The sequence below is a fragment of the Schistocerca serialis genome, chromosome 4 (assembly GCF_023864345.2).
Source record: "Schistocerca serialis cubense isolate TAMUIC-IGC-003099 chromosome 4, iqSchSeri2.2, whole genome shotgun sequence".
Taxonomy (NCBI): domain Eukaryota; kingdom Metazoa; phylum Arthropoda; class Insecta; order Orthoptera; family Acrididae; genus Schistocerca; species Schistocerca serialis.
Genome location: NC_064641.1, coordinates 944,399,151 through 944,414,939, shown reverse-complemented (window position 1 = coordinate 944,414,939; position 15,789 = coordinate 944,399,151). Strand labels below are relative to the sequence as shown.

The 15,789-nt window shown below is 42.8% G+C and overlaps 1 protein-coding gene across 3 annotated transcripts in view; it reads left to right on the top strand.

Annotated features, from left to right (window-relative positions):
• The window catches only part of LOC126473599 (activated Cdc42 kinase Ack), a 516,119-nt gene that overhangs the window by 99,122 nt on the left and 401,208 nt on the right, over window positions 1-15,789 (top strand). For all 3 annotated transcript variants that reach the window (XM_050100753.1, XM_050100752.1, XM_050100754.1), the window contains 2 exons: window positions 2,452-2,643; window positions 3,961-4,070. In XM_050100753.1, coding sequence (XP_049956710.1) covers window positions 2,452-2,643; window positions 3,961-4,070 — 302 coding nt within the window. The remainder of the gene's footprint in view (window positions 1-2,451; window positions 2,644-3,960; window positions 4,071-15,789) is intronic.

Below are 15,789 nucleotides of genomic sequence, written 5' to 3'. Positions count from 1 at the left end.
AATGGGCTGACATTCCCCAAGAAACCTTCCAGCACCTGATTGACCATATGTTTGTGAGAGTGAAAGCTGTCATAAAGGCTAAGGGTGGGCCAACACCGTATTGAATTCCAGCATTACCAATGGAGGGTGCCACGAACTTGTAAGTCATTTTCAGCCAGGTGTCCCGATACTTTTGATCACATAGTGTACCTGGGCTCAGTTGCTTGTTGTTGGTTGCCATTGTCCACTGTTGCTATCACCTCATGGTGGAACACTCGTGCATTGAATTACATCTGGATCCCAGTGCTGAAGAATATGTGTAAGACTCTGCCACCACAAGGGTATAGTAACAGTGAAGAACAGCAACCGACAACAGTTAATTGCACCAGGCTACTCAGAGCATGTGATGCCACACCACTGTGTGAGAGCATGGGTAAAAGGAGTTTTGCTGCAGTCAGTAGCAAGCCAGGGTATGAACCAAACATTCAAAGAGGCTCCGATGTCCTCTGCAGATGGAGACAAAACGTTGGGTTTTCATGGGACATCCATCTGACAATGACATAATAGCCTGAAATATTTTATTAATTGCATCTTTTGTTTTTTGGGCCCATGTTTTACCATAAGACTGCCAGGCCTGTCTATTCTTCAGCTGATTTCCCAAGCTTCTGGGAAATGAAAGAAATCTGAGTATTGTGCCAGGTATGGGCTAGAAGTTGGTTGAAATCTCCTTGGAGGGAAAAATTCCACATGGGAAAAATATATATAAGAGACAAAGATTCTGTGACTTATCAAACGGCAAAGCGCTGGTAGATAGAAACAATAAAAAACCACACACACACACACACACACACACACACACACACACACACACACACAAATTTCAAGCTTTCGCAACCCAAGGTTGCTTCATCAGGAAAGAGGGAAGGAGAGGGAAAGACGAAAGGATGTGGGTTTTAAGGGAGAGGGTAAGGAGTCATTCCAATCCCGGGAGCGGAAAGACTTACCTTAGGGGGAAAAAAGGACAGGTATACACTCTCTCGCGCGCGCCCACACACACACACACACACACACACACACACACACACACACAGCAGACATATGTAAATGCAAAGAGGTTGGGCTTTTTGTGACACTCTGCCTAATATGACTGACGAATTTGGTTTTTGTCAACATTTTATTTGTATTTGATAATTTTCTTAGCGCCATAAAAGTGGGCAACTTTGTGACAACAGTGCACTCCAGTTTTTTATTCTTAACTACTGTAATTCAGCTTAACATTCGATAGACAGCTCTGTGGCAAGATATTCCTGCATAATACTACTATTAGTGATGGAAGCTACAAGTATGTGTATTACATCTGAGCTGGTAACAAAGCCGATTTTTTTGTGAGGTGGAGAAACCTGTTCATAGATTTCTTGGATGCTTTGTGCTACGGACGAAGAGCTAAATAACTGAGGGTATGTTAACATGAGTAAGTTAATTGTGTAGATCATTCTACAGAAAGTGAAATTTTACAAAAACTCCTTCAGCTATTGGTAAGTGAGAAAAGTTACTTCCTTAGATTATAGAGATAAGTTTATAACAATACACATACCTGCAGAAACAAGTGTGCGAATTAAAATTTTAGAAAACAGGTTCTGTTAATGAAATTGGAGACATTTGTGAGGTTTAGTAGAAAAGGCAAAGTTTTATTTCACATAATAACTTTGTTTTTAAATATATCATACTGTTGCTCAGAATATTGTACTGAATGTGTCAAGACTTTATTTTTTTCTCATAAACTGAACCCTTAAGTAAGTGTCCAACACTTTGGTCTTAATAATGTTATTAGAGGATTTTGTGTTAGATGTGTTTGACCTATTTTTTCTTACACGGTTTCACTGAAGAGTTGTGTAAATAATTGTATAAATGTTTTATTACATTGCATAATGCAGACTACTTTCTTCCCCTCTTACTTTATTTATTAAGGCCTATAATTTGTATTTTAAGAACATCAGAAAAGTAAGACACACCAAACTGACAAACTTTGTGACATTTCTATCTGTGTGTAGATTAAACAAAACTCATAAAATGTGGCATATTTGTAACAAAGTTGTAAAGAAATGCAAGGTCAGCCCATTGTTGTGATGATGTATGACTTCGTCTGCTTTCCCTGTTTTGGATTTCATGTCACAGTGTTGTCCTGAGCTGGGGATAACATTGTGACAATTAATGTACCACATTCCGAATACCTCATTGCAGATAAAAAACTTCATTTCTGTCAAAATTAAAGGATAAAGGTTAAAAAATTCCATATATATGTGGAAATTACGTGGTGTGGTACATACTCGTACAAATTGTTACAAAAAGTTCTAAAAGTGTCACAGAATTGTCCTCTTTTACAATATCATTTCGTTAGTCAGTCATGTATAACAACCTTCTGTTTGAAATGTCTTTTATGTGCTCAAATGCAACATATTTTTCAATTTATAGCCTAATGTCAAAGCTCGGCGATGGCTCATTTGGAGTAGTTCGACGTGGAGAATGGACAACACCGTCAGGTCATGTACATCCTGTTGCAGTTAAAATACTCAAACGTGATGCACTAGGACAGCCAGGCATCCTGGAGGATTTTGTGCGTGAAGTGCAAGCAATGCATGCTCTGGACCATCCGAATCTTGTGAGGTAAACCTGCAAATGCTGTTTAGAGATTATTATTGTATGTGAAAGTTTTGACTGTTAATAAGTACACAACTGAGATATGAATGAAGTTCATCTCAGGAGATCAGTCATAATCACACAGCAGAAATAACTTTTGCTGTTTGTGTTAACAGTTGCTGCAATACTGGAGTAGTGTATTTTGTATCACTATTCTCATCACTTTTATAGGCCTGTCAATAAGTTTCCTCACATCAGTTAACAGGAATAATTTTTTTGCTTTGTTGCAATTAGAAGAAAATTTGATCAGAAAATATAATAAGGGGTTAAATATAAATCTAACAATCTGTTTCTCACAATGAAATGTAATGGGCGACTGCTGAGTTTTTCACACCTGAGCCTGGCATTGTGCATCACATTTTACTCGAATTGTCTGTCATTAGATTGTTGTTGAGTTCCAGTTTGGAGGAAATGAAAGTATGTAGTACTATTAAGATTTTGTTTTCATAATGTGTTCATGTAAACTTGATAACAAAAACGTTTCCTGCATGTCTCAAAATTGGCAATGTCATCAGGAAATGTGTTTTCATAAATGTCCTATGCTTTGTCTTAAAAATTTGTTGCTGTAAATAAACGGAAATGAAAACATAGTGTAGCTCTTCCATAGCACATTAATACCAGTTACAACTTTGTACATTTAATAACCAATAGTTTTGAGTGAGTCAAATGAAATGTAAGACTATACTTGTGCTTTGTGCCAGTCTCGGAAACTCTGTTTTGCACCTCCTGTGTTAGTCTTGAAGTAATTTTAAACAGACTGTCGATACTGGATAGCAGTGCTTCTCAGTACTCGAATTCTTACCTATGGAAAATGTGAGCTACCAGGTACCAAAGTTGACTAGGGTGAGCTTCTGGTAACTTAGAAGCTGTGCTGTGTGTGGGAGTAAGAGTTCTTGTATTTACTGATGTGGTTGGGAAGTTATTTATCTGTGCTGTTGTCAGTAAGGAAGACAGTTCAAATCCTGTTCAGATTATTGTGAAGAAAGTCTTGTCAGAGTCCCTTGATTGTATTGCTGAATATCAGTGTGATTCCTGCATTCTGTTCGTATCAGAGCCAGTGGTCTGTATCTAAAGACTTCCTCAATTCCCTGACTCGCTCACTTCTGTGACACGTACAAAAAACAAGAGGTACAATCAGTATGCAAAGTAACTGATCAGAGTTATGCTAGGTGGTAGTTGTTGTTACATAGTGGTTGTTGCCATTTGGTAGGTGAGTAATTGTCATTGTAGTCTTGTGCTGACACAATATTGTTTGCATTGGTGTTCTTGCCGTTGCTCTTGCAGGCTGTTTGGTGTCGTTCTGTCTCAGCCCATGATGATGGTGACGGAGCTGGCACCGCTGGGAAGCCTTCTAGATTACCTACGCAAACAGTGCCAGCACATGTCAATCACTAGTAAGTTTTATTTTAGTTTTTGCCCTCCTTTTTTATTTTTTAAAGAGAAATATTTTTCTCATGCAAGGAAAAATTTTATAAGTAGAACATTGTCTGTGTGTAGGCTACTAAGTAACAAAACTTCAATGACTATACTGTAGTTAGTAACTCCTTTTTAGGGTGCCTATATGTTACTCAGCGATGACAAGAATTGGCCTTCCTTTGTACCGATAGTCATATTCCACATAGGATTTTCCATTATCACTTTACCACATTAAGAAAAATGATGCTACCAAGACATTCAAGTTTCAAGCTACTGTTCAGATTGTGAATACTTACAAGCACTTCATATATATTGTACAAAGTGCAGCTACTCATTGCGATAGCAGCAATATTCTGGGATTACTTGACACCACGTCCGCCCCCGGTAGCTGACTGGTCAGCGCGACAGAATGTCAATCCTAAGGGTCCGGATACGATTCCTGGCTGGGTCAGAGATCTTCTCCGCTCAGGGGCTGGGTGTTGTGTTGTCCTAATCATCATTTCATCCCCATCGAAACGCAAGTCGCCAAAGTGGCGTCAAATTGAAAGACTTTCGCCTGGTGAACGGTCTACCAGACGGGAGCCCATAGTCACACGACATTTACATTTACTTCACACCACCACAGTCCTCCAACTAGCTTAACTTGTTACCAGATATACGAAGTGCGTGTAATTATTCATTTTCTGTTGATGAACCTGCAGTAATTCGAACGCTGATTAAGTGTATAAACATTTGAAAAGTATTTTGAAATGACTAGTCAGTCTCTATACAAATTGTCTACTATGAGAATTGCGCTTATCTAGTTATACATGGGTCTAACATTCCAAACATCAACATAATATTACAGTGAAATCCCTATTTTATGTTCTCATGCAGTCCAGACTTAAAAAACATGAAATTGAGGAAAATTAAACAATGGAAAATACAGGCTGGAATGTAACAATATTATGAAAAGGAAAGTTGCTGCTCACCATGTAGCTGAGATGCTGAGTCACTGAGGAAAATGCAGAATTGAGGAAAATGTTAAAACCACCACCCCAAAATATGAGCAAAAACGCATGTAATTTGCATATATAATTAAAAAAAAATGCAACCCCCTCCAATACATTGTATAAAATGTGTCCAAGTGAAGGAAATTAAATGTACAATACAAGGGGTTCATACAAAAATTTGTGGTATGAATTTCAACAGTTCCTAAAAAATCGCAGATATGTAACCGCAAGTAAAAACTCGTACAAAATTTGAAATTTTGCATCTGGGTACTAGATGGTTGAGCTATTTTCTGATGTGCTACGATTGCCAATTATACGTTCAAAGCATATGTTTTTCAGGGATCATACTTTGTGCTTTCCCAGAAAAAAACAAAACAAAACAAAAATTAATGAACATCTTGAATTAAACCAAAAACATAACAGCATCTAAGTGGTTAAACCATGCATTAATGCAGACATTTGCTTCATGACATGCTTTGTCACCATTGTTATTGTTTTTTAATGCTTTTCTTATGAGCTGCTCTTCATATGCTCACCACTGTTATAGTGTTATCTTAGGCTTGATGAGAGAAACAGACGTGACAAAATTAGTTTACTTACCCAATTGATGTTACAAACTTATTAGAAATCAGCTCAGTGTATTTCTGTACATTATGTAAAACTTAAATTTGAAAGCAAGCTCAGGTGCTAAAATTTCGCATCATGCCCTCTATCACTGTTGTCAATCTATATGATCTACAGTGTGTGGTGTGTATCGCAAAACTCTTGTTCTATTTCTGGGTGAAAATTCTGTCATAGCACACCACCTGCAGAAAAGTATATTTGCAGCACTTCACAAAATACTTTCACCCCTGCCAGCATTCCCATTGCTGAAGGGCTAATCCCCTTTTCCACACATCCAGTAGGCAAGCTCAGTTTATGTGTGTGACGATGGTGTGGTGGCTGCGCTGGCTATTGGGTGACTTAACAAGTCACCGGCCAATAAAAGTTCATTTGCCAGGAATGGGCAATGTTTCCTTGATTATGACCAAGCATATTTGTCGATCCTAAATGTTTGAAATTAAACGGTTGATGATTAATATTGTTGCTGAATACAGTACATCAGAAGTGCATTCAAGAAAATGAAACCAGGTTATAGGTGGCACAAGAACAGGTGTTGGCTGGTCCCCTTCGTCACATATTGGCTCAGTTCAGAACAGTTTGCACAGACTTTCTTGTTTTTACAGTACTGGTGCCATCTAGCAGTTGTTACATCGTAATTGCGCTGTGAAGCTAAATGTTGCTAGTTGTATTGGCAACACTGATTGTGGATTACATCAGCATTTCCTCTCTAACTTCTCCCCTCTCTACAGTGGCTTAAAATATTCTCTTAACTCCGCCAACACCTGTGGTGTGCCCCCACCCTCCACCCCCCTCCCCCGGGGCCTTGTCACTCTTTCGAGGATTCGTGCTTGGCTACCATGGGGCCCCAGCCTTTGCAGTATCTTACCCCTTCCGTGCTGCATGTGTATCCTCTTGCTATTCTTTTTCCCCTAACCCTGTGGAACATGTCTGGGGTGCCATTGGGAACGTTCTGCATTGTTGCTGATGTAAGAACACTCTCGTCCCTGATATTCACTCCCTTTTCCTTCCTTTGTTTTCCTTCTCCTCTCATTCCTCCACTTCGGTGTTTGAGGTTCCTGTATCTCTTCTTCCTCCCTGTGCACTCCTGAAGGCCAGCTCGTGCTTCTTAACTCATAACAGGTGACTAGGTAATGCATACTTCCCAGCCCCAGGTCAACAGGTAGGGCTTGATTGCATCCCCCAGTTCAGCCCAGGCCCAGGGCTGGGTAATTACCTGAGCTGCAACCTTCCCAAATTGCTGATTGGTCCCTCTATCAGGCGGTCGTGAGGTGTGAACAATCACCTACGGCTGGTGCGCCCTCTTGTAAAGGAGGACCCCAGTTGGAAGGAGCGCACCATCGGAGATGCTGGCAATCGTGGGGGATTTTCTCGCAATGAGCCAATCATCTTCACAGTCAATGTCTACGTAACGTAAACGTAATGAGGCTAATGGTTCAAAGACCCACCCTTCCCACTGCACCTCGGTTCCTCATGGTCTCACGCACTGAAGACTGTCAGTCTTTCACTGCGGTAAATCCATTTATTATGCACGAAAGGTGTTGATGAAAGTGCCAGCCCTGTGAAATATTGCTCTCATTTACAGAATGGTACTTTGCTTTTGGAGACTGCTTCTGATTCTCAAGCACAACAACTGCTTGCTGCCCCCCTTCTCCACAGCTACCATGTTTGTATCAAGGCCCATAGAACTTCGAATTCTTCCCATGGGTTATTTACGCTAGGCTGCTCAGTGGTCTAACTGAGGCCGAAATCCATTCTTACCTCTCTGATCAGGGTGTCATTGTTGCCCGTCGGGTGACGAAAAAGATAGGTTCCTCCTTAGTGCACACCCGCAGTCTTTTTCTCACCTTTGACAGAGTGGTGCTTCCGTCCAAGACAAAAGCAGGCTATGAAATCATCACAGTATGGCCGTACATTTCGAACCCGATGCGCTGCTGGCAGTGTCATCGTTTTAACCACACTAGATCATCTTGTCGACACCCACCCAAATGTGTAATTTGTGGTAGGGATGCGCACAAGGGCAATTGTATCACCTGCAATGGCAGCCATGCCGTTTGCTGTTGGGATTGTCCCGTGTATCTTAGTGAGCGGTCTGTCCAAAAGGTCTGGGTAAAGGAAAAAGTGCCTTACCCAGTCGCTCGCAAGTTATAGACTTGTCGTAAAACCTGTGTTCTTCCATCTGACACCTGTAGTTCTGTCCCCTCACCCCATGAAGGACATGGCCACTCAGACATGCGACCTCAAATTCAGCTCTGAGGTTGTGAAATCGCCCAGTGTCAACAAGGTAGCAGCTTTTCTGCTACTCTGTGACTTGAATGAACATCATCCCCTTAGGGGTTCTCCCAGAACCTGTCAGAGAGGTGCCCTCTTGGCTGATCGTCTTAATCAACTCAACCTCTTCTGCCTTAACAACCAACTTTCCTTTCCGACTCCTTGCACACCTATTCCCATTTGGATCTATCCTACTGCACTGCCCAGCTGGCCCATCATCTTCAGTGGTCCGTTCTTTCTGATGTCTGCTTGAGCGACCATTTTCTATGTACTATCCGTTTGCTGACTCCTACCCCACCTGCATGCACACCCAAAAGCAACTTACTAAGGCCGACTGGCAGCTTACTCCTCCTTGGTGACCTTGGAAGAACAAGATGTCCCCAGTTGTGATGACCATGTGGAATACCTCACAAACGTTATCCTTACTGCTGCAGAATGTTCCATTCCTTGCACTTCCTCTTTACCATGCTGTACCCCAGTCGCTTTGTGGACTGAGGTGTGCCGCGATGCAATTCGCACCCTGAGACGTCCCCTCTTCATTTTTGAAAGTCATCCTACCATGGGAAACTGCACTCATTATAAACAGGTGCGTGCAATGTGTCGTTGCATTCCTCAGGATAGCACCAAAAAGCTAGTTGGATTTTATTCACTAGTTCTATTAGGAGTTCCACCCCTTCCTCTGTTGTGTTGGCCAACCTCCAACAGCTCTCTGGGACCAAGATCCATTACCCATTTTCCAGCCTGACAGTAGCAGATGATGTTATTATGGATACTGTTGCTATCTCCAACACCTTGGGCCATCATTTTGAGGAAGTTTTGAGCTCTTCCCACTATCGTCCCGCCACTATCACCCCACCTTCCTCCATCGAAAATGAGCAGAGCAGAGCCCGGCGATACCCTTCCTTTCTCAGAATCGGGAGTGCTACAATGCCCCCTTTACTATGAGGGTTCATCCTGACCCTCTGCCCCAAGGCCATACACTGTCAACATTGAGATGTTGCAGCACCTTTCTCTTGCAGGCAAGCACTTTCTGCTTGACATGTACAACCGCATCTGGGCAAGGGCACATTTCCTGGACTTTGGCGTGAAGCCACCCATCATACCCATACCTAAGCCCAGTAAGGACAAAAACCTTCCTTCTAGCTACTGCTGCATCTCTTTCACCAGATGTGTTTGAGAGGTATGGAACATATGATTCACGCCTGGCTGGTATGCTGGCTCGAGTCTTGCAATTTACTAATGAATGCACAGTGCGGATTTTGAGCGCAGCATTCTGCAGTTGACTATCTCGTTATTTTGTCCACCCATGTCATGAATTGTTTTCTGCAGAAATCCCAGACTGTGGCTGTGTTTCATGATGTGGAGAAGGCCTACGACACCTGCTGTAGAACTGGTATCCTCTGTTCTCTTTACACGTGGGGCTTCCATGACTGCCTGTCCTGTTTTCTTCAGGAATTTTTAAAAGACCAGGTTTTCAAGGTGCATGTGGGTTCTGCCTTGTCGGACACCTTTATCCAGGAAAACGGTGTGTCTCAGGGTTCCGTCCTGAGCATCGTTGTCTTTGTTATCACCATTAACCCTATAATGGCCTGTCTCCTGCCAGGCATCTCTGGATCCCTTTTTGTTCACGATTTTGCCATCTATTGCAGTTCACCCCGGCCCTGTCTCAGTGAGCGGTGTCTTGATCATCTTTATCCCTGGAGCATCGACAATGGCTTCTGTTTTTCCACTGACAAAACTGTTTGTATGAATTTCTGACAGTGCAAATGGTTTCTCCACTATCTTTACATCTTGGGCCTGTTGCCATTCCATTTGTTGAAACTACGATATTCCTGGGGATCATTCTTGATAGGAAACACTCTTGGTCCTCCCATGTGTCTTACCTGGCAGCCCGCTGTACATGGTTCCTCAATGTCCTACGTGTCCTGAATGGTATTTCCTGGGGAGCTGATCGAACCACATTCCTCCATTTGTACCAGTTCCTTGTCTGTTCAAAACTCGACGATGGGTACTTTGTTTATGTGTCTGCACATACATCCCTCTTATGCCACTGCAACACTATCCACCATCGTGGCATTCGTTTGGCCACTGGCACTTTTTATACAAGCCTGGTTGAAAGTCTATATGCTGAAGCTGCTGAACTACCACTGGCCTACCGCTGTGACTTTCTCCTCAGCGGGTATGCATGCCATTTGTTAGCCATGCATGGCCACCCATCCTAAGTCGCCTCCTTCGATGATTCCTTTGATCGCCAGGATAGGTCACGTCCCTCCTCTCTGTTATCTCCTGGAGTCCGCTATCGTCACTTGCTACAGCGACATAACTTCATACTACCTGCAGCTTTCCTGGCGGGTGTGAACTCTTCACCACCTTGGCTTCATGAAGCGGCCCATCTTAACCTTGGCCTTCATTTGCTTCCTGAGGACACTACTCCAGCCTCACCCTATCGCCTTCAGTTTCACGACCTTTGCATGGAACTTCACAAGAGTACGTTTGTATACACTGATGGCTTTCGGACTGACCGTGGGGTCAGGGTGTGCCTTCGTCATTGGTGCCCACATCTTTCGATATCTGCTTCTGGCACACTGCTCAGTATTTACAGCCGAGGTCTTCGCCCTGTATCAGGTCACGGAGTACATCCGGCGACACAGACTTTTCAATTGTGTCCTCTGCTCATACTCACTCAGTGCCCTTCAGAGTCTATGTGCACTGTACACCGCCTATCCCTCAGTTCAATGGGTCTAAGAAAACTTGCTTACTCTTGGTGGAGTCACTGTGATGTTTATGTGGGTTCCTGGTCATGTCAGTCTGCTAGGAAACGAGGCTGCTGATGCAGCTGCCCAGGCGGCAGTCCTCGTACCTCAGCGCGCTAGTTCCTATATTCCCTTGGATGATCTCTGTGTTGCATCTGTCAGGAGATGGTGTCCCTTTTGGCATCGCCAACTGTCCTCCCTTCACGGGAATGAGCTCCAGCTTATTAAGCCTCTCCCAGTGGCTCGTTCGACCTCCTCTCGGCCCTACTGCCAGGACGAGGACGTTTTAATTAGGCTGCGTATCTGCCTTTTTAGTCATTGTCATTTGATGTGTGGTGCTACCCCACCACTGTGTACACTTTGCGCCCAAGTTTTAACTGCCCATATTTTAACCATTTACGTTCCCACTTGGGTTTGTCGTCTGAGGTATTGGCTGTTTTAGTAAATGAGTGTGGGCTGTCGACCTCATTTTCTTTTTATCTGCCAAAGCAATAATGTGAAGACGATTTAATTTTTAGTTCTGGACCTCCATTTCTTTGTGGCCCTTTCTCCGTGTCCCTGTTTTTGACTGTCTTCTGTTATGTCAATTGGGACTGATGTATAGCCTTTTTTAACTCCTCTTTGTCTTCATGTTCTATAGTTTTGACTTGCACGCATATGACTCCAGTTGTTTTTTGCACCCTAAAGCAAAACCTGTGGTGTGAACCCTCTGTCTTTTCTGTCACTCATAACTCGGTCAGTCACATTAAATGTCAATAAGAAGAAAATGGGATGAAGCTGAGCAAGATGTCAACCTTACTAGGAAAAAATGTGAATGGGGGAATTTTTAGCACTGATTGTATGGTTTTTCACAGTGGCTACAAATTTACGGTGTAGAATTGCGAAAAGTGTAAAATCGAGAATGTAAAATCAAAGTTCCACTGTACTAGCAATGAAAGACTGGCAGCCCAATAACACTAGAGACTTTGTGCAGAACTTGTTCGTATGAAGCAGGAAGGTGTTCCACATGACATGCTAGTGGCGTGTCTTTGTTTTTTTGTTGCTTTTTGCATCTGAGCAGATGTGTCCCAAATCTCATACATTCTGCCCTCCTTAAAAGTGCAACTTGATATATTGCTGCAATTATTTGATTTGCTAAGTTAGGATTAATGTGGAAATTCTCAGCTTGTTTCAAATTCTAAGGTATTTGTGCCACAACAAATGCACCGGCCGACTCTCGTACATTATCCACGCAAAGACCCCCAGCCGCCCGTCACCTGTGCATGACTTGCCCCATCCCGTTCCTGCTTTGAAAACACAAGGGGGTAAGAAGTCGTTACGGTAAGAAGCATCTGCAATAGTGTAGTTGAAGTATCGCCATGTCTGTATTAAGATGTGGAACTCAGATATTTTTCTTGTACACATCACAAGTTTCTGTGCCCTCATTTAGTGTGAATACACCAGGTGCATTCTCTGTTGAGGCAGCTTACACAGGAGCTTCAAGTTTCAAATTCAGTCAGATTTTTGTAAGAGACATGTGTGGGGAGGGCTAGCTGAAAAAGAATGACAAGTGGAAGAGTGCAGTGGTCTAAGATATTTGCTGCTGCTGCTGCTGCTGCTGCTGCTGTTGTTGTTGTTTTCAATGCGAAGATGGGTTCAATGCAGCTCTCCACACTAGCCTAACCTGTACAAGTCTTCCTCTCTGCATAACTGCTGCAACTTACATTCATTTGAACCTTGATCTCAATCTAAAATTTTAACCTCCACAACTCCTCTATTACCAAATTCATGAGTCTTTGATGTCTCACAATATGTCCTATTAACTGAGTCATTGTTAATCAAGTTGTGCCATACAGATATTTTTTACTGAATTTGGTTTTTTAGTGCCTCGATTTACGTTTTTAATATCTAGCATTCTGCTGAAGTTCCATATTTCTAAAGCTTCTATTCTCCTTGTCTGAACTGTTTATTGCCCATGTTTCACTGCTATGCAACACTTCATTTCAGACAAGTACTTTCATAAAAGGCTTCCTAACATTAATATTTATATTTGATACTAACAGATTTTTGCTTTTTCAGAAATTCTTTCTTGCTGTTGCCAGCCTGCATTTTATATCATCTGTACTTTGGCCAACGCAATTTACTTTGTGCCTTTGTTCCTGCTTTAATTAGGCTAATTTTGATTACCTTTAAGTAGTTCATTTGTGTAGCAGCAAGAACAGAAATATTTGTTTTGTAAATAAAAAACATCTTCACTTGCTGCACTGTATTTTGTTCTACCAGATGCGTTTTGCCTTTTTTCACTTTAAGGCATTGTCAGTGTAATCTATAATGATACAGTTACAATACACTTTTGTTTGATATGTTATTTGTAGATTATGAAACAGTTCACTTCTGGTTTTGTTTGTAAATAAGTGATTGCTTTCTGCCATTCAACAATCAGTGCTGCACAGTGTTTTCTCAGAACATACCTATAATTTGGTGACAATATCATTCAACGTTTCTTTTACGTATAACATTTTTTTATACAGTCTCCATCATGTTCTATGGCCTTAAATTGGTGTTAATACATATTTGATATTGGTAAAATTGTCCTGAGATTGTAGCCATACTTCCCCTGCATTCATTATGCTCTCATAATTTTCAAAGTGTGTCCCTACATAGAAAATCTGTAAGTAACCCAAACAGATGGAAGTCCATGGGTGCCAGCTCTGGTTTGTAAGGTGGAGTCAAGAATGACGTCCAGCACTGTTTTATGGCGTGTCCCTGGTTGTGAGGTGTGTTGTGTGTGTGTGTGTGTGTGTGTGTGTGTGTGTGTGTGTGTGTGTGTGTGTGTGTGTGTGTTTTTTTTGTCGTGTTAGATTCTTGTCAGACTGAACATGTGGGAAATGGTTCTTGTGTTTGTTCAGTCTTCATTCATGACTCTGAATAAAAGGGTAACCCCTTTAGCAACACATCCACGAGAGTGACATCATCACTATCCCAAAAGACTATCATCATGACTTGGCTGCCTCAAACTTCTTTTTGTGTTGCAAGTGGTGCCATTCCAGTGACTGCTTTTTGTTGCTGACAGAAAAATCCAGGTTTCACACACACACACACACACACACACACACACACACACACACACACACTTCCAATGCTCACTGATTGCCTAAGAGCCAATTGTTGAGTTGTGATGCTGTGCCAGTCTGCATAAATAATGGCAATGTGCGATTTGTCATTTCATGAGCAGTGGCTGTAACTGGGCATCCTAAACGTGACTTATTGCGCAGCTCAGGCTCTGCAGCTGCAGACGCAGACAACTGGAATCTTCTTAACCATTTCCCAGTAGTACTCTTATCAACTGCATCATTACCATCTATTGCATGTAACTGGCTATGGATGTTCACTACAGTTTCTTTTTGCACAACCAAGAATTCTGTAACAGCACATTGCTTGTAACGAGTGTCGTGCATAGACACCATTTTCGTGGATCACTACAGCTATGTTGGAATGACTTTACGCATGTGCAGGAGAAACACCAAATTTGAAGCACCTAAAAAGACTTCTTCCTAAATATAATGGCTGCGAAAAATGGAGCTTTATTTATTGAACAATACTTTTATAATGGATAAATGGATACTCCAAAATCAGATTTTGTACTGCAAAAAAAATTCAAAGGCCAGATGGAGATTTTGACTTAAATAAAGTGACTTGCAAATTAAAACTCGAATTGTGGAAAGATAAGAAATAAACTAGCTGGAACACGGATAAGTTGAAACAATTTGTTTGTTGAGAGTTTCGCAGTGAGGATTAGCAAATGTCTGACAGAAATAAGTGAAAGAAATAAAATAGTAGGTAAATGGGTCGATCTCTACCAGTGCAAGAAACTGCTCCATTAGTCTTGTGCTTAGGCCGTGACTCTCCATGGCCTTAGTAAAAAATGCCACTTTGTCATGTCAAAGTGAAAGGAGTCTTTTGTGGACAATGTGGTTTGTGATGTTATAATCTGTTCTGCCCACATAGGGAAACATAGCAAAAGCCCTCCAATTAGTAACCATTCCTTCAACAAATTGTCCATTGCCCAGTTGTATGAGGTCTTGCATGCCACTGGTCAGCAGCTGGAAGCACGGTGCATCACTGTGGTACTGCAGTGTGATCTGGCTGTGTCCACTGCCTCTGGGAAGGACGAAGTAGCAGCAGTGCGAGCCGGCTGATTCGGCAGCTTCCACACAGTATGTAAGAAGTGTTGCAGCCGCGGCTTCCCGTTGTTGTCGTGTGCATCTTGTTACTCCCATCATGATAGATCAAAGTGTCCCCAGCATCCGGCCATCTGTTGTAACTGTCAGAAAAAAAGTTCACATTGTGGTAGTCTGCCAGGCAACAGCGCAGAATGCAGTATCGGAGAACATAGATATGGATATCCAGAAAGTGTCATTGTCAGGACCAGTTGCCAATCAGCAGTCCAACAAGCTTTTCCCCCCCAGGGGGTCCACAACTCTTTTGTGGACACGTGCGTAGCGAGCACGGGACCCCGAGCTAATGTGGCCCTCCTTCCTTTTCCGGGCTGCATACCTTCCCTTCCCTTTCCGCATCCCTCCCCGTCCCCCATCTTCGCCCCCCCCCCCCCCCCCCCTCACCTCTGTCTCTTTCCTTCCTTTCTCCCCCTCTGGGAGTATGGTTTGTGCCTACGTCCGGAGACGGACGCTCGAAACTGTTCCCAATTCCTTGCTCTTACACTTGCCAGTCCTCGTCCTTCCTCTGTCCTTCTCTTTTCCTTCCCTCTTCTCCTTGCCCTTTTCTCCGCTACGGCGTTTGAGACCCCCTCTTCTTTCCTTTCCCTTTCTCTTCTTTCCTCCCTGTGCGTGTCTGAAGGCCGACCCACGCACTTCCATGCGTAGCCGGTGACGGGGTAACGCGTAATTCCCCGCCCCGGGTAGACAGGTAGGACACGTACGTACCCCCTGGTAACGGCCAGGCCCAGGGAGGGGTGATTACCCGAGCTGATACCTTCCGAAAGTGCCGATTGGTCCCTCCGTCCGTTTGTTGGGAGGTGTGACCTGAGGTGTGAACAATCACCTAAGGCGGGTGTGCCCTCG